Source organism: Paroedura picta, chromosome 6, assembly GCF_049243985.1.
Source record: "Paroedura picta isolate Pp20150507F chromosome 6, Ppicta_v3.0, whole genome shotgun sequence".
Classification (NCBI taxonomy): Eukaryota; Metazoa; Chordata; class Lepidosauria; order Squamata; family Gekkonidae; genus Paroedura; species Paroedura picta.
In genome coordinates this window covers 88061528-88081089 of record NC_135374.1, presented here as the reverse complement: position 1 = coordinate 88081089, position 19562 = coordinate 88061528, and the positions used below count along the sequence as shown (strand labels likewise).

General features: G+C 40.9%; 1 protein-coding gene and 1 long non-coding RNA gene across 6 annotated transcripts in view; one reads left to right on the top strand and one right to left on the bottom strand.

Annotated features, from left to right (window-relative positions):
• The window catches only part of NPAS2 (neuronal PAS domain protein 2), a 76964-nt gene that overhangs the window by 19287 nt on the left and 38115 nt on the right, over nucleotides 1-19562 (bottom strand). For all 5 annotated transcript variants that reach the window (XM_077343530.1, XM_077343527.1, XM_077343528.1 and 2 more), the window contains exons 3-12: nucleotides 19300-19448; nucleotides 18090-18181; nucleotides 15891-15980; nucleotides 13848-13968; nucleotides 12495-12608; nucleotides 7484-7602; nucleotides 5750-5832; nucleotides 4158-4264; nucleotides 2025-2172; nucleotides 943-1024 (exon numbers count right to left, since the gene is read on the bottom strand). In XM_077343530.1, coding sequence (XP_077199645.1) covers nucleotides 943-1024; nucleotides 2025-2172; nucleotides 4158-4264; nucleotides 5750-5832; nucleotides 7484-7602; nucleotides 12495-12608; nucleotides 13848-13968; nucleotides 15891-15980; nucleotides 18090-18181; nucleotides 19300-19448 — 1105 coding nt within the window. The remainder of the gene's footprint in view (nucleotides 1-942; nucleotides 1025-2024; nucleotides 2173-4157; nucleotides 4265-5749; nucleotides 5833-7483; nucleotides 7603-12494; nucleotides 12609-13847; nucleotides 13969-15890; nucleotides 15981-18089; nucleotides 18182-19299; nucleotides 19449-19562) is intronic.
• On the top strand, nucleotides 2580-8365 carry LOC143840244 (uncharacterized). The gene is made up of 3 exons (XR_013232081.1): nucleotides 2580-2973; nucleotides 5406-5463; nucleotides 8021-8365. It is a non-coding gene; the product is annotated as an uncharacterized LOC143840244 (long non-coding RNA).

Below are 19562 nucleotides of genomic sequence, written 5' to 3'. Positions count from 1 at the left end.
GAATTTGGGCAGTAAGGTTATATCCCCAATTCAGGCCAAATTGGAAGGAGAATTATTCTAAGGAAAGAAAGAGAATCCCTGCCCAGTTAAAAAGAGGAAATCAGGTATAAGGTTTTCCTCAGACTCATGTGTGAGAATGTGCTACAGACTCCTCAGTAGTCAGAGGAGGGTAGAAAGTGGTGGTACTAACCAAGAGTGCACACCTTCTAGAAAGGTGTGTTTCTGGACAAACACATTAACAGAACCACTCAGTTCTAGGGTAAACATCTGAAAAAAAAAGCCTGTGAACTATTTTAAACCCTGTAACAGAGCTTCTAAATGAAGAATATATGTTTTGAACCGAAAAAGCTTGAACTTCCTCCTTCCAAGTACCCTATACCTCCTTGTAAAATATTTGATTGTTTCTTACAAAGGCTCTTACAACTTCACAAAAAGTACCAGGGCTAAGTAAAGCCAAAACGATCTGTCAGACACAGGGTGGGACAGTGAACCTCATTTTATAACTAAGAAAACTAAGGAGTAGGGCAGCTAAATCTGTGAGGGAACAAGAGTAGAGAGATATGTAGGGGTACATCATAATATCACATAATACATTTTCATTCTTATTTGTATGGATAGTGATAAGGTTGCCAACTGTCTATAAAATAAAGAACTGTATCAAAATAAAGTTATTCTTTTTTAAAAGATGTAATGAATAATCTTTAGTTTAGATATCATAGCTTTACCATGTCTGTTTTGGAAATTCTTTTCCAGAGAACTGAATTCCCAGTCTTTAACATGTCCTGTTTAGATCCCAAATGCAGAATGAAATCACACAAAGGTACCATGAAATCAAACAGTTTTAAATCACTAAAATAACTATAGTAGTGTTTGTTGATTGCTGGAATTTAAGATGCATAAATCAGAACAGAAAAAACAAACAAAGTAGTAACTGGAGCATACCTTCAGTACAGAAGAGTTGATCTCTGAAGAACCATCTTTCAGTATCAAATCTTGTCTCCTTTCCACTTGAACATCTGAATAACTGATTTAAAACTATATATTTATGTGAAGAAGTATATTCAACAATTCAGGCAGCTGCTGACTACAGTTTTATTACTTGATAATTTTATTATTTGGTGACTTCTGCAATCAGCACTCACTGCTCACTTAATCCATATGTATTTAATAATAGTTGTTTGTATCCTATCTGTCCACAAAGTTGGTTTGAAAATCAAATCCTGAAGCTTCTTCCAGTTTAAGAAGCTGTTTTGCAGAAGAAAGAGCCATTTAAGGTGGAGGAAGTATCCTTAGACTGTGCTGAGTGGAGTAGTAGGATATAAACCAGTATTTTCAGCATCTGTCCATTGTTATTATATAAACAAAAGAAAAAACAGCTGTACTCTTGTAAATGTTTACTTAAGAGTAAGATCTACAAAAACTACTGGAGCGTGAGGCTTCTTTGTATGTTACATTCATGTAAAAAACTAATATATGCATGCAACAAATGTTCATTTCAACATGTCATACAGATACATATGTCAGGGAGCTATACCATAATTCTGCAACATGTGTACTCCTGGTGACAAACATAACTTTGCTTTTGCACAATATGAAAAGAAGCTCTTACTGCAAATACATAGGTGTGGGATTGCAACCTTTATTGTATTTTCTCTAGAGACTAACACATGCCTTAATCTAGCTGAGACTATTTTCTTCTTTCACCAAGTTTTTTTTGTCCCAAAACTTAGAACACTTGAGTTTTCTTTGACAGTGAAGCATGGAGAAGTAGCCATTGTCTTCAATTGCCATAAGGAACAGAACAAGTTGGCTTTTGTGCACAATGTCAACTGTTAGGACTGCAAACACAACAGCTGAAGGCAGCTTTACTCTGTCCTAAGACCTGTTCTAAGACCTGAAGAGAGAAGATAATGTAGTGCAGGAAGATCTAGGCTTACAGAATATGAGGCCTTATTAATCCAACTCTATTACTATAACTTTATCATGATTAGGGACAATAGCAATGTCACCACATTTCACCATACCTCACTACTGTGTGTGTGCATACAATGAATTCTGGTTTGGAGTTCCACTGGTGGTAGGTAATGTAATAATGTGTTTGCAGCCAGATCCACTGCTGTCCTTTGGTAAGAAACCGATAGCAGCAAGACTTCCCTTTGCCAAACTGCATCACTATTTGTGGGGGGAGAGAAAAATGAACAATTGTTATCACAGATTTCAAAATATGAAAAATATATTTAAAAAAGAATCCTATGAGTTTCTCAATGGATTGCTTGGTAAATAAAACATCACAATGAAGCACATTTCTCATTTTGAATATACTGTGGCACCTATTCTCTGTTCTAGCATCATTTATTGTTGAACAAACTCATGCTCATTCACATTAGCAAACTATGACTTTCATTTGTTGGGGCATAAACAACTCTGTTAATTTCTAAATAATAGCTGTTTTTATGGTTTGATGGTTCCAACCTTGCTCCTCCAAACATATACTCCAATGAAAGAGCTGAAACCACCAAAAGAAGATAGCCAAGCCAAGGTAATTTCATAAGGGGATTTGTTAAGATCCCCCACCCAAATTACCACTGTGTAAAGAAATGCACATAGCTTAGCATAGCCACAGAGGCAAATTTAATAACCAGTTAGATTTACTACTGCCCTAAGTGGTAAGAATAACTTTTTAAGAATTAGAACTATTTGTCAAATACAAAATGTACATGTTGACTTTTCTAGTTAAAACTTTATTTTCTGCTTGCAATGTTCTAGCTTACTTGCTCACTCCATATATGACATTCTAACTCCTACATTTCGTGATCTTAAAGGGGAGGTCTCTCGATTGATATGTGGAACGATTCTGAGGCCAACTGCCAGTTTTAGCTGACAGAGAAGGGAAAATGAAGGGCATCTTGCTGGCAACAAGCTAGTAGGAGCTGAGATTCATCTATACCAACTGGTTTTCTCCGCTTCCTGCAGGTATTTAGCTAGATTGGGGGGGGGGGGGGGTCAGACATTCCTTGAAGGAGTAGAAAATGAGGAATAGTCTGCTTGTTTGCTGGCTGCAAGATAGTAAACAAAATCCATTGTGGCTTGACTATTCCCCCCCTTCCTGTTTAGCCTGGCCAGGACAAGAAGCACAAGGCCCCAGGTATGAGCCAAGAAGCTTTTTGCCCTTGGCCTGGGTCCTGTGATAGTCATGTTGGTGAACTCAGATTAGTACAAATTGTTAGTTCTCTCTGTTAGATGTTGTAATTTGAAATTTTTCATAAGCTGCTCGGTGTCCCTTCAGGAAGAACAGTGCCTCAAAATGACTAAATAAATAACTATACCTCTCAACTTCATGTCCACTGGCCCATTTTAAATAAGATGCTTGCAAGGCAAATTACTTAGCATCTTATTTAAACTGTGGTTCTGCCTGTACAAAGTAACACTTAACAGTCATGGCAGAATAATGTACATGTGGGCTCCAGATCCCCGGGGTGCAATCTAACTACATGTACTGGCTTTTCACAAGTAGAGTGAGTGAGACTCTGACTTGATCAAAAAGTCTTGTGGGTTAGCTCTTTCTCACACTAGTGTCACATTTGAACTAGGCCTCAGCCTGACCTTTGTATACCCCTAAGATAAAAATTAATTCTGATTCAAACCACTCTAATGACTAACAATAAGACAGAAATCATAAATCATATTTCATTGGACATTTAATTTTTGTTTATTCATCTTATACAAAGCATTAAAATACAATTCTGTTTCAGCTCTGGTAATTAGTGATAATTAGTGATTCCTGAGTACTGTTGGCAATCTGTGCGATTTTGACAGTGTCAACTCTAACATAATTTCATGTCTATGATGAATAAAACATGGCTAAAATTAGCTTATGTGACACAATTAGCCTCAATTGACAATTTTAATAACATTTTTCGAAATCTGTGATGTGGCCATGTAGGTGACAGGTAAAGCGGAAAAGCTGAAGTAAAACCGAATTAAATTCACTGACTAAATATAGTGGTGTATGTATGTGTGTATCTCTCTTTCTCTCTATATATATATATTTCCACTAAAAATAGTGGTATTACCAATTCAGTTTGATAGTCAAATCTCACTCCAAAGAAACAATCATTTCACCAAATTCCTGTTCATGCTGGCAATGAAATACTCACAGTGTTCATGGCACCGAGCCAAGAGCTGTAGGTCATCTACATGATAATAATCATAACCAGAAGTACCCAGCACTTCAAAAGGCAAATATCCTATGATTGGTGGTGCTCTGTGTTAGGGCAAAATACAATTATTTCATCACTTCATTGAAATAGCAGCAACCATGCCTGACATCTCTCCTCCAACCCTCTCCTAAAGAGATGGGCATGCAGCCCACAAGTAAACAAGGACATGTTTGGTTCTATTGTGTGCAACTGCAGGTGAGAAGGGAAGAAAAATGTTTTGGGTATTCCAATGGCCAGCTCTCCAGCTTCTTGTTTAAACAATAGAACAAATGATATTAGCAAGGATGGCAAATTTACATCAGTTATTTCTATTGATCAGCTGGACTTTGATTCATTGATAATGGTAAGCTATCACATCTTAGCACATCTTAGCATCCTTTCATGCTCTTCACCATGTCTCAGGGCCTGAAGAAGGAAGATGCAAAATAGTACAATAATAATTGTAGACAACACTGAAAATACTTTTGGTGAACTTTTGAAAGTGAATATTTTGTCTGACCTTTGCAAACAATTCTAACATGAGCTAGTTTGGTTTCTTAATTCATCTGGTTGTTAAACACTATGATATCTATGAGGTTAGTTTATTAAGAAAGTTTGGATTGGAGGATCCTGCTGTCTCCTTGTGTAAGGACAAGGGTTGTGCCAGGCTGCAGAGAATACTGAGGGCCTCAGAAGAACAAAGCATGGCTTTTGCAAAGGGCAGTCCTGCCTCACCAACCTTTTGGAGTTCTTTGAGAATGTGAACAAGCATGTAGACAATAGTGACTCAGTAGATATTATATACTTGGACATTAGACTGATGATTAAACTTTAGGGGTATGCAAAAAGGCAACAGTCCATGGTGACTAAAATGAACTAAAATGAACCTCCATGTTTAGAGGTAGTAAGCCTTTGAATCCCATAGCTAAGAGGCAACATCATGGGAAAACCTTAGCCCTTATGCCCTGTTGTTGGACCTCCAGAGGAATTGGTTGCTGCTGTGTGAGACAGGATGCTGGATTAGATGGTTGTTGTTGTTAGGTGCGAAGTCGTGTCCGACCCATTGCGACCCCATAGACAATGATCCTCCAGGCTTTCCTGTCCTCTACCATTCCCCGGAGTCCATTTAAGTTTGCAGGATTAGATGGACCACTGATCTAATCCAGAAGATCTCTTCTGTTGATATGATATGTTCTTAATTTACAGCTTGAGGCAATTGATTCCAGTGGGAGGCTGAGTTCCCAGCCTGTGTTTGCCTTGTAATGTAAGTATGTTTGCAAGAGAAAATCAGTAGGAAGAAGAGGGGGTGGCCGTGATGCTTAATCCTTCCTTCACACCCTGATTCCCCAGTTGGCTCTTTCTAACTATTCCTCCCCCTCCTTCCAGGCTCTGAGGCCAGAATAATCACCATTTGACAGCATTTTCTACTAATGTACTAGCCCCTCTTGCCACTACAAATAATCTGGCCATCAAGCAGAGCAAAACTTTGCAAACACTGCTCATAACAGAATATAAAAAGCATCAAGTACAATAGCACTATTTCTACTGACCTGTGATCCAGAAATAAAAATTTCCACTCCAAACTGTGTCTTGAAGTAAATTCCTCCAAAGGTTCTTCAGCTACACACATTTCCTGTATTAGAATTAAATTTTATATCAATGGACTTCAGGTGAGAGGGTTATAACAGAAGATTTAAGACAAACTCTCATCTATTAAACAGGTCTCTATAAACTCTATATGCAGTTCTTCTGTGGGTCTCATCTGATGCTATATAGCAGGGGTAGTCAACCTGTGGTCCTCCAGATGTTCATGGACTACAATTCCCATGAGCTCCTGCCAGCAAACACTGGCAGGGGCTCATGGGAACTGTAGTCCATAAACATCTGTAGGATCACAGGTTGACTACCCCTGCTATATAGTACTGTAGTTGATCAAAGGAGAATGTAACCTTAAATCAGGCTTTCTCAACCAGGACTTTGTGAAACCCTGGGGTTTCTTGAAGGCACTGGAAGGGTTTCCTGAATGAGTGGCTGTAATTCATTTCAAATATATTTTTAAACATTTGTTAAACATTGGCTGATAGCACCCACACAACCCTCTCAAAATAGTCAATGATGGCCCTGCAGGGAATGGGAAGGGGAGGGGCCCCAGGTGAGCATGCACACAGCTATGCTTCCCAACCATCTTGTGCATGACTGTACCACTTCTGGGGTTTCTCGAAGCCTGAAGGATGTTTCAAGGATTTCTCAATGGTAAAAAAGTTGAGAAAGGCTGCCTTAAATGTTATTCTGTATTCAGGTATTGTACAGCAGTCATAAACTTAACACTGATGCTCATTATACATTGCTGGAGCAATGGCACGGAAAACTGTCCCACTGCTTCACTGAAGCCCATTTCAGGTGTCATATTTGTAAGCGCTTACTTAGCACATGGATCACCATTGTCTGTATCTCCACCAGATGTTTCAGGAATTTTCTGGTAGACTCAATGGGTAGGATCCAATCAGCATTTTCACTGGTAAAAATAGGTAGGGGATTCCTTTGAAAACCCCAGAAGGCTATGCAGGGGTTCTAGCAAAGTCTGAGCCAAAAGTTGACTTGATCCAGCCCACTGGAACAGTGGCAATTCCCAAGTACTAAACATTATGGCAGGGGTCAGGGTGGCCACAGAGTATGGGGGAAGTTCTTTTAAGCTCCCATGTGGTGGTCCGTTGTATCCCATCAAAATTCTCAGGATGCTTTTGCAGGTATGAGATGCTGTTTGATCACTGCAAGGCATTCCTGTGTTTGTATACATGTGTAAATATTTTTGGATATATGCTAAGTTCACCAAAATCAATAAGAACTGCCCCCCCCCCAAAAAACAGTGTATAACAATATTGTCTAACATTGATCATGCTTTATAGAGTAGTGAGGGAGCCTATATCCAAGAGATATTCCTAACAAAATCTGTGAGGGCGTCTTTAGACAGTTTCAAGAAGAGATCTGCATTATCTCATGGCTCTTCCTGCTGAATATTGCTATTTTCTTCTCCACAAATACTTAGTATTTGCCTCTTCCACAAATTTTTCACATATTATATGGCCCTAACATCATCTCAAACTTTCTGAAAGAGAGTACCATATATACATGTGGTCTGCAAGCCATTGTTTTCAATGGAGACCCTGCAGGTACACTCTGAATGTTCTCCCTTCCCTTTGTACAGGATCATAAATTGGAATAAAATGATTGAAAAAAATAGTATAATTGCTATTTAACATATTCTAAGACACTCATACACTTGCCTTTAAAAATTGAGGGGTTGCCAGCCGGACAGTAGCAACAAAGCAGACTTGTTTTCCTACTGGTGTTCTGTAACCTCTTGGAATGGCACCATCAAAGCCATTACAGGTGGATATAGGCACTGGATGAGAGAATTACAAGACAAAGAGTTGTGCCTCTTAGCTTATTTGCTCCTGCAGTCTATTTTACACATTTGTTCAGATATTGTCCAGAAATTTATCTCAGTTTGCTTTTAAAGTTCCAAAAATCAACCTGTGAAAGCAGCATCCATTTTATATGCAAATCACCTGCATCAGAAAACAGCTTTGTTATCCATGGCACAACTTGGTGACATGGTGTCAGGGGCAGTAATGCTTGGTATTCTTGGTGCTTGGTGGGGGGGGGGAGGGAACAGTGGGAGAGGCATGTGGAGTTATGGCCCTGCTGGTGGGCCTCCTGATATCACATGGGTTCTGGCCACTGTGTGACACAGAGCATTGAACTGGATGGGCCACTGGCCTAATCTAGCACTTTTCTTATGTTCTTATTTCCTGTTTCAGGGTCCAGTTGTGAGAAGAAAGGGTGGGGTAAAGAATCTGAAGTGGAAGGAGGAATAACAGACAGAGGGCAGCCTCCTTCCCCAATTGCTGCTTTTCTGCTTGAAAATCCTCTACACACTATATAGCTGTTCGGGATGACCTATATTTGAATACAACTGCTATGCCTTGTTTGGTCCTCACAGAAGAAGAAAACACCAGTAACTGGGGTGGGTTGTGGTGTGTGTACATGTATGACTGCATGTTAGGCTGGCTCCCACAAGCTTCTTAAGGCTATCCTTTTGTTGTTCTCCGGGAACAGTGAAGGTTGTGTTAATAAGAAGACCACCTTACTTTTATAAAAATGAACTACAGCACCAATGACGAGTGACAGCTAGTATTTTCAGGCTTATGATTTATTTATATTTCCCTGGGGCAGAATTTTTTAAAGGCTGCTTTTCCTAAGTTGTGTGTGTGTGTGTGTGTGTGTGTTCACACACATAAATAAATATCTGTAGTGTCAAAGCTAGTGCAGGAAAAATCACACCACAAAATTCTGCTTCGTAACCAGCTATTAGACATAAACCGAAAGGGAAATTGAAGGTTTTTTTTTTTAAATCTATAGGATTAAAAAAACACTTTTCCATGTCAAAATTATATATTATCTTGTCAAAATTATATATTTTTTTGCCCATGGAAATCAGTATCTGTTTTAGAAAGTTTACAATATCTGTTATCTATCATCTGAATATGTAGCACGATTTCAACAAAGTTTTCATTCCAGAGACAGATGCATCAGATCTGACGCAGTTAAACATTTGCATCTGTGTATCTGGCATGGCAAAGCTTTTGCACTCAATTCCATAGGGGAATCACAAAACTATTCTGTACGTGCAACCTTTGTCGAATGCCCAGAGGGTCTCTGGACAGGGACATCTAATGAGCATAAAAGTCTGCCTATACCAATAAATTCAGTGTTGGTGGAAACAAAGAAAGACATTTATTTTTGCCATGATTTATGGGCTTTTATGTTTCAATCATACGGTTTGAGATCAACAAGTTATATGAGGTCAGTGAAGATTTGTATGCAGGGGAATTGGAAGAGGCAGACAGGAGGGGTTTGTTTGTTTTTTAATGCTGAGCATGACCTATTTGGGCCAATACCAGCAACTTTTGAAGTGCTGTTCCCTGAAGTGAATTCCGGAAAACAGCTAAAAGAAAATCCAAGTAATAATAAAGTGCAAGTAATAAAGGAGTGATTCCCACTCCCAATATTGCTGCATAGCAACCTTTTTATTAAGATGCATTAAGTTAAAAAGTCAAAATAAAAAAGCAAAAAATGTGGTTCTCATCTTTATAAATAGGTTAAAAGAGCAAGTGTAAAAATACAGCACTTAGAATAATGGCAGCTCTTGTGTGACTGTTGATTTTCTCAGCTAGAAGTTAGAAAGATAAAGGAGTAACTGAACTTTATGCTACTCCAAAGCTCAGGCACATATTCTGGCCTTGATTCTGTATATATCTCCAGGATAATGCAGTGTAGCTAGTTGTCATGATTAACACAGTTTCCTAAAAGGTATTTGCTATTATGCCTCCTACCCTGCCACAGGAAAGCATTCAAGGTTTCCAAGTTGCATTTTCATTTCCTGGATAAAGTCCTACATTAGATAGATAGGTATTTTGTTTTGATTTAGGGCATGCTCCAGAATCTTCTGCACTGGCACTAAGGTTTTGTGACAGAATGCATAGGTTCCTTGACAGGTAACTCCATGAAGACAGAGGTTCAAGCATGAGAATTTTTTAAAATAAGCCTGACACACTACAACCATCAAATATGACAAAACAAAGAGCATGCCTACAGTGAATGAGTTACTAAGTAACATTCTGAGCCAGTTCTGGTTTTCACTCAGGTATAGCACATTTGCCTTTGGTCATTGTTACTTTGCTCTTGAATCTGACTTTCTTTGAGCCAATCTTTTGTCACACAGCAGCTGTGGGAAATGTAATTTTTTAAATTGGCAGGATCCCAGTTCAGCTTAGAAATGCCAAAGTAAAAAACAGCCCTCCTAGGAAGTTATTGCAAAGCAGAACATGGATAGTGTAGGGGGAATGTAAGAACCTGTCTCCTCTCCCTACGTTGCAGTTCTGAGTCAAATTAGGCTCCTACATTTTTGAAGAAGAAGAGTTGGCTTTTATATGCCACTTTTCTCTACCGGAAGGGGCCTCAAAGCAGCTTACAATCGTCTTCCACTTGGATCACTTTTTAAAACTTTTAAATGAATCTGAGGATATCACTAGGGGGGAAAAGATATACTCACTTGGATCCCAAAGGGATCTAAGCAACCATATTCATGCATTGCCAATACAGAGGAGCATCTAGGATGCTTGTCCTCATCCATTTGACAGTGCCCATCCGAATCACAGTGAATTGACTGAATACATCTTTGGAAGTGAACAGACACTCATCTCCATACCTGGGGCCACCAGCAGTTAATAGTTGCCTGGTATGGTGGCTGGATGAGGACAATTGTCTTTTTGTAAGAAACGGACAGAAACATCAGGCCAAAACCAAAGGTAAAAGTGGAAAAAATCATGAACCACAGCCCGGTTTGCTCAGTAGATTTATGTTACTAGGAAATCTTATCGAAGTAGGGGGGGGAAGAGTCCAGACTTCGTGTGAATTACACAACGAGTATTTCAAGTGTAGATCTCAATGCAAGGTGGAAAGGGAAAAGTTGACATAGAAAGGCTACATGTGAGTCCCATCATATATCAACAAAACATACTGGATGCTGAGGGAAGTCAGAGGTTGGAACAGGTAAGCAATCTGTTTAAGTGAAAATAAACTGATATCGGTACACTGTTTTTGATAAAACACATAAAGAACAGCCATTTGGGCTTTCTAAAAAGTGGGGCATGTGCTATTAGAGATTGCAGTCACTAAGAAAACCCAAGTTCCTGTTTAATCCAGGTGGACATGTGATATTTATTTTTGGAGGTAAGTTCTAATTCAGTTTTTACATGTTGTATATTCTCTATAAAGTTCAATTCCATTCAAAGAGCAATATTAAGCAGGTCTTCTAAAAAAAACTACTTTGCTTTATTCATGGAGCTTATTCCCAGGAAAATATTCCTGGGTTCCAGTGGTGGTCACATAGTAGATGTAACATTTAGTTTGAAACTTAACAAGCTTAGAATTACACACAGCATTGCAGTCTAATCACAACCATGCCACCTCACCCAGGGTCAGAGTGAATGATGGGGCAAGCAGAGGAGTAATGAGGTGGGCAGTGCCACCACAGTTGGAGAGGGTAGGCCCACACCTGGACTTGCCCGTGCCAACAACCCTGGGATGGGAAGGCAGGTGGAGCAGCAATGGCCAGAGTTCCCAGGACTGGAGCAGAAGCACCGGAGGCACTCACCAGGGTGCCAGCAGGGGGCAGTGTCATTGGGCAGAAGAAATGTCCCAGAGACAGTGCTAGCAGGCAGCAGAGAGATGGCCCACGGTGTTGCAGCTAGCAGTGCTGTGGCAGGCTGAGCCCAGTACTAGCAACAAAACAGTGATAATGGCAGAGAAGGAGGCCCCAGCAGCAAGGAGCACATGGTGCTGGGAGTAACTCATCCGATGCTCCCTGCAGCCAGGCTGGAGCAGCTGAGGGTAGGGGAAGGCATGGAAGATGTGCAGGGCTAGGTAGTGGAGGGTGATGCCCAGGACTGAGCCGGCATGCTCTGAGCCAACCCCCTCAGTGCCAGGGGGGAAGACAGGGGAAACTGCCATTTACCATGAAAAGGACAGGGTCAGCAGGTGGAGGGAGGAAATAAAATGGAGGAAGAGAGCCACTGTGTTTAGGTGATAGAGCAGTGGTTCTCAACCTTACCTTTACCGCGACCCCAACTTGGCGGTGGTTGGTGTAGCGGCAGCAACAGCATGTGCACGCATGGTGCACGCTGGCAGGTGGCATGCGCACGCATGGGTGTACGCTGGCAGGTGGCATGTGCAGGCGCACAACAATTGAGGTGGCATGGAGGCGGCCATTGCCATATCTCCACCACCTCCACCCACCGCCCGCCACCACTGCGGCGGGCAACCTGGCGACCACAGGGAAGGCACCAAGCAACCCCAAATGGGATCACGACCCCAAGGTTGAGAACCACTGTCATAAAGGAACCAGATGGCTGAGAGGAGGAGAATGGTGAAATAGAACCCCTCTACTCTCTTTCTGAGGCTTTGTGGGAGCCCTTGGAGTCAGCGTACCATGGTGAAGGGAGGCCCAGCCCAGGGGGGAAAGACAAGGTATGACAATGTCAAACTCAACTGAATGGCATTTCCAGTTGTATACACAGGATTGCAGTTGAGTTGTTAACTTTTGCTTTTAAAATACCCTTTCTGTTCATGTTACAAAGACACTCTAAATCACAGAAATTTTTCCTCATTAAAATAAGCACTTTTAACATAGATTTAGGCATTGGTTATATTAATAAAGCATCTGGAGCTTACCATGACTGTAAGACAGAAAGTTTCCTACACATTTTATGTATTCATACGTTGGAAATTCCTTTGGGTTCAAACTTCCTCTTAGAAAATGACAGTAAAATTCTAAATCATTGTCAGCTGGAATTCAAAGAAAAAATATCATTTGAAAATTAAACAAACTGAGAATTAAATAGAATTCAATGGCTCAGTCTATGGCCTCAGAGGTCCACAAACTGCTAGAGGTAGGTTGATCAGATGCTCAAATAGATATTTTCCATAGATCTTTTAAAGCTGATAATGTGTTCCCAACAAGGTCTTTTAACAGAGTAGGGTGGACTTCAACAGCAGAACATCCCCACTTTCCCTTGCTGCTGCAGCCCATTGAAACACCTGAAATTTTGACCCATCTTATGTCTTCAGAACAGCAGGGGTATAAGTCAATGAACAGGTTTAATTGATAACTCTCCATAAATTAAAATAGCTTACCATAACAGAAAGCATTGTAATATGAAAAACCCATAGTCTGCAGCTTTTATAATCTATTTCACTCTTTAAGCACATAAAAATGTATATATTAGAACATGTCAGCTGTAAATAAAATGCATTACGTATCCCATTTCTGTGAAAACTTAATTTCACCTTTTTATGTAATATACTAGAAAATAATGTGATTTTAAAATAAATTCTTAAATATTCCACAAATTCTGATATGCTTTGAAAGATGAGTGACATATGATATGAAATTATTTTCCCATCCAAATATGTATACTGTACAGGTACTTTTACCCAAACTGTCCCTAAACATTCACCAAGGTATCATCAATATACTTGCAAATAGTATTTTAACAGTAAAACAAATGGAATTTTAAAATTGTGCAGAAGAATTATTTGTAGTAGATCTACAAATGTTTTGCCTAAATATGGAAGTGAAAATGGCCCATTATGCACGGCCACCAAAACAGCGATTTCGGATCACATGGAAAACGCGGCGGGGGGAAAAGTGAAGCAAACCGCTTATGCACGGGATGGGACGCAACGGCAGCAAAACCCAGAGTAACTGATTATGCACGCGGCGACCCCGGCGCCGCTTCTGGTTGCGCCCCGGTCACCCGGAAGCTGCGCTTTCTTCCGCATTTCGCTAACGTGGCTTTCTCGGCGGCATGCACCGAATCTGCAGCCGGTTGCAGCCGGCTCCGTGAGTTATCGGTGATTTTAGTCGCTGCCATTCCACCCTGAATGTGCGCTAAAACCCCTGTGCATAATGGGCCTTTTTGAGAAATGTGTTTACAGGAAAAAGATACACAAAGCCTGAGCAAGCCTTTACAAAAGAGAAAAAGTCCTCAGAACCTTATGATTTTTATCATAAGTAACACTCACATTTTAAGTAATTTGATGAGGCAGAATCCACCAGAAGCATATGAGAAGATAATATTTTACAAATTTCTGAATGCTGTTGTTCTGGAAGGAAATTTAATAAATTCTTATCCACTACATCAGACTGCAAGAAACAAACAAGAAAATTACAAAATTATTTTAAAATGCCATTCACGTTCTACAACAATGCTTAGGTAAAACAATGCCTACTTCTCAAAAATTATATTAGAAGTATACATGATTCTAAATCCTCTAGCAATTTTGCTGCCAGGATCTAAAGAGACCTAAGGGTGTCCCTAAATTGTTGCCTCACATGCATAGATGGTTGCCAATTTTCTTTTCTGGCTGAGATTCCTCCTGCCATATTAAATTCCAATCAGGTGCATCCATCTCTATGCAGGATTAACTTTTATAAAATACAAAGACTACAGAGTGAAAAGGTAGACTGTGGAATACTACAACTAACATTTCAATACCTCTTCAGTATTATTATAACAGAAAAAGAACACCATGCTAGTCTGTAGTAGAAGTCCAGTGGCACTTTAAAGACCAACAAAATTTTCCAAGTTATAAACTTTCATGAGTCAAAGCTCACTTCATCAGATACACAAGAGAAGGTAATTTAAAGGTCATTTTTTTCAAAAAAAAGAGTCATCCTCTATGACAGTGGTCCCCAACCTTTTTATCACTGGGGACTGGTCAACGCTTGAGAATTTTACTGAAGCCTGGGGGGAGTAGTCTTTTGCTGAGGGACATTGCCGCCGCTTGAGCCCATGCTCTGCTTGCTTTCCCGCCAGTACCGCTGACTTCCCGCTGCCCACTGGGGGGCGCTGCCAACAGCAGCTGCACAGTGCCACGCCAAGGGGAAGCCCCAGACATGGCAGCTGCCAGAGAGCACCAAAGGTGATCCGGCAGCAGAGTGGCAGGGCAGCCCCTGAGGCAGCAACTGGGAAGGAGGACGAGGAGGAGCCGCGGCCCGGTACCAACTGATTCACGGACTGGTCCTGGTTCCCGGACCGGGGATTGGGGACAGCTGCTCTATGACATTACCATCTGTTTTACTATATCATCAGGTATAACATAAAATACAAAAATAAAAACCACTGACATCTGGAGGGCCGCAGTTTGACTACCTCTGTTCTAGGCTCTGCTCTGGAGGATCAGCAGAAACAATAAACCTGTACAACAGCAGCCCAATGGAGACACAGCTCATGATGCAGCTCTTAATTCAGACCACTGCTCCAGTGATCTTAATCCTTTATGATTTTGGGCCCAATCAAGCCATGAAAAAATGAGTCCGAGGTGCTACTGAGCAGGGAGGGCTATTTACCTCCCAGCCTATTTAAGCTGGAAAGGAAATCTTTATGGATCCACTAGTTTGCAAGAGTCCAACTCTTGTCCACTGGGGCAGGCCTCTCCCAGGCCCAGTGTGCATTAGGCAGCTGTTGTCTCGCTTAAGGGAACACAGATATTTTGCTCGTGTGGTTGTGGAAGAGCCCAGCCTTCCAAGCCCAGTTCCTCCCTGTTTGTCCTATGGAGGCCCGGAGGGGACAAAAAATTCCCCACTCAGCTCCATGGCACTTCGTGCTGCTGTGAGGCTGAATGGGGCTTTTTTTTTTTTTTTTTTTGCAGGAAAAAAAATGGCTGGAACTGTTCCACCCCAGCTGAATCCATTGGGATGCACAAATACAGGGTGGACTGGGTCTGCTGCCAAAATGTGTCCCCTCTGGGGATGCAGAAAGCAGCGGAGCATGAAGTTCTGCCGCACTGCACCGTCAGCACCCCGGAGTGGCACCACTGGTGCAGAATCGCCCCTAGATAGACAAATGTTTTGATTCAGTATACAACAAATTTGTGCCACACCAGCAATTAATGCACTGGCTACCAGTATTGTGGCAAAGTGCATGAAGGATATTTCTGCTACCCACAGTAATGGTGTTAGCTCTCTTTCCATGAGAGGAACTGCCTGATAGCCTATGTTCTGATCCAGAGATATAGTGGCAACAAATACACTCAGTGCAACTATGCTGAAAACAGTTTACTCACTGGCAGGTGTCCAAGAAGAGGTGTGATGCTGTCAGAAACATACATGATGATTCCATCTGTAGTAACACCAATAACAAACCCATCCAATGCCTGGAGATGGAAGGAAAGAAAATTACAGACATAAATGGTATAAGTTGGGCGTTCACGAATTTCATATACGCTGAAATCTAATTGTTGAAAAATCTTTCAAAGACTTGCAGGGGTTTCAAGGCCAAATTCACTTACAGATATTTTATTATTACAGGTATTTATCAATCGTATTATTTTTTTAGCTGTGTAGTTCTGCTGAAACTCATTGAGAGAATTTTTTCCCTCCCGCTAATAGTTTGGGTTTAATTCTCTTCCCTTGTAACCTCAAACTTAACCATGACTATTATATTTGATGGAGTGGTCTGGAGCAAAATCTTATTGAAGAAACTCACTGGGGGGGGGGGGTTACACCCTAGGATGCAATGTAAACATTATTACTAGTGGCTTCTTTTTACATGCCTAAAAACTTGCAGGTCTGAATCCCTACTCTGCCATGGAAGCTTGCTGGGTTACTTGGGCCTGTCAAGCAGACTCAACCTAACCTACCTCACAGGGTTGTTATGAGGACAAGGAAAATGATGCAAGTTACTTTGAGTCCCCCTTAGGGAGAAAAGTGGGATATAAATGAAGTAAATAAAAATAATAAAACAAAACCAACTTGAACAACTTGCTTCCTTGTTCTCAGGATGCTAAGAATCAGAATGAGACATGTAGGAGATAATGACACAGTTGGGCTTCGTTTGGAGCAGAAATAATCCTCCAGAGGCAATCAAGTTCGGTTTGTTCCCATGGATTTGAGTAAATAACTTACTTTGAATTAATTCATCAAGATTTTACAGAGGAATCAAGTATCCAAACATCATCATCATCATTATTATTTGCATTTCTGTTTGCAAACAGTTTGTGTGACATGGCACATGTCCCTGTACTGATTACTCAACAAAACATGCGTGGAGGCTAGTAACAGGTACAAGAGAAGCAGAAATTCCCCAGGAAAAGACCTCCACGTGCTGTGGATACAACACTGAGAGGGGGAAACCTCACCTGCTGGATTTCTACTTGCTATACAACGGCCAGATGGAAGTTCACAAATAATAATCATGGTGAAAAAACCGTTAAGAAGATATGCATTCAAAATTTAAATTTAAGGTAATTCAATTTATTCATTGGGGGGGGGGGATCCAAAACCTTTGCTGTGCAATCACAGCCCATATGGCCTTTTGAAGGCTGAGAAGGTAAAGTGGCTTACATAAAACCTACATAAATTGTATAATTAAAACCATCGAAATCATCCAGACTGAAATAAATCAGCCAACTAAAAGATTTTTTTTAAACAGCCACAAAATAGAGAAGAGAGAAACAGCAATAGCCACTGCTAATAATTTAGCTTCCAATATTAGAGGAGCTCACTAAAAGGCCCCATGTAGCCACAAATTCCAGTTTTTTTTTTGTTCATTTGAACTTTAGGACAAGCCAACACAACAATCACTAAAAGCTTTCAACAGATTCCTATTATAACATCAAAAGGTAACTTAAATAGCAGGAACAGATATTTTCTTCATGTAGAATATCCAGCAAATGGAGTTCAGCCATTCAAAATGTCAAAGCACTTCTGTCTATTGCTAGGACAATTATTATAATTTGCTGATCTAATATGGTATCATTTTGGAAACTAATGGTTGTCTGTATGTTGTGTTTGTTACCTTTCAAAGCAACCTGGTTCAAAACCATGATGTGCATGAAAGTTTAATTAGCATGACGCATATTTTTCAGTCTGGATTTTTAGCATTAATACTAATTTATAGTGCTTTGATGTGAAAAGACAAAAAAAGAAAACAGCTGTTATAATTTTCTTCATGCTATTACAGAGCACCTGTATTATTAGGAGGGATACTACCTGATGAGTTTTAAATTAGTTTAAAAAAAATAAATACTGCTGCCTGGCTCATTTGGGCTTCTTTACTTATTTACCTTCTCAGCCTTTATGTTAGGAACAGGCATACATAGATACACAAAGACCTCATGCAGAGGAGCAAAAGTTTCCAGCCTTTATTCTGCAGCGTTCACTCCACCTCTACAATTGCCAATTAAAATTACCCTGCTTACAGAACTACAGCCACCATGCACTTTGGGGGAATTCACAAGTCTGCCAGAATTGTTCTACTTCACCTCTAACATCAGCTGGGTGAATTCTTCGTTACTGAGAAAGGAGGGCTTCCATTCCTGCTGAGCTTCACAGATCTCTGCCTGTGATGAGAACTCTAAACAAATGAAATATTGTATTACCTATATCCAAAACAACATTCAATATTGATTAGCCGCACCCCCCGAAAAAAACATCAACTCTGCAGATTCACCTTAACATATTAAGTGGAAGATTTTACATTGGTAAGCAGAACCTGACTTGTACAAGAATTTTACAGTGATGCAATGCACTGCGCAAAGAAAGACAAACATCTGTCCTCTCCTTTGAAGCAAAGCGCTGGATGCAAAATCTTAACCGGTGTTAAGTTAATGGATGTGTGAAGCCTACAATGCTTCATATTGTTGGACCCATATCCTGTTCTTCCTCCACTGCCTTCATTCAGTATCTACTTACTGAATTTTTATTCTACCCTCATCCAAAACGTTCAAGATGGCTAGATTAAAATGTAATAGAGAAAAAAGTCATACAGACAGATTACTGACCACTTCAATGAGTCCCACATCTGAAACTTGCTAAAATGCAATGACTTTTCAGCAGGCCTGGCTACATTGGCACTTGGGGCACCCTACCTACACCACTAATGCCTTGGTGACGCCAGGGGGTAGGGCTTGGTGATGCAAATGTGAGGACCATAACCCATAGCCATCCCCACTCCCTGCCCCACCCATTCCCGATGTCCCTGCCTCGGGCTGAAGGTTCCCTCCCCCACCCTTGGGGCCGTCACATCTGGATAAGTGCCACGTGCTGCTGCCCTCCACCCCTTCATAAAGGAGCACTGCACCCTGCCTCAGGGCCATGATGTCTGGATGGGTGGTGCACGCTGCTGACCTTTGCCTACAAGGGTGGATGCTGCCATCCTCTGCCCGCAGGGGCAGGTGTTAGTGGTGTAGGTGGGGTACCTGGGGCTGTTCGTGGGCCATCTCCATCAGTGTTGGGCAGAGTACGGGTTGCTCCCTCTCATGTCCCACACGTGGCATCTAGGTCATGTACCCCAGCTGCCACAACCTAGATACGCCTTTGATTTTCAGCTTATCACATTCACTAGGGTAGTGGTATTTTAAATTTCTTCTCATTCATAATATGGATGCCACTTCTTCCACTGTGTAATAAGGAAATGGGTACCAGGTTTTAATACTTGTGGAATTTAAGGAAGACCCCATTTTATTTTATTACCGTTGTGTTTCTGGAGGAAGCCAATGACTTTTTCAAGGACAGTTGTTTTGTCCATTTTGCGGGTACTTCCTGGAAGCATCGAGCTGAGTTCCTTGATGAGAATATTGAACTGGTCGCGCCTCTTTTTTTCAGACTTATTGCGTGAAGCCCTATGAAAAGGAGAAAAGTGGATACAGATGCACAAAATGGAGTCATCAATAATTCCCATTCTTATGAACAAAGTTCGAGACCAGTGGCACCTTTAAGACCAACAAGGTTTTATT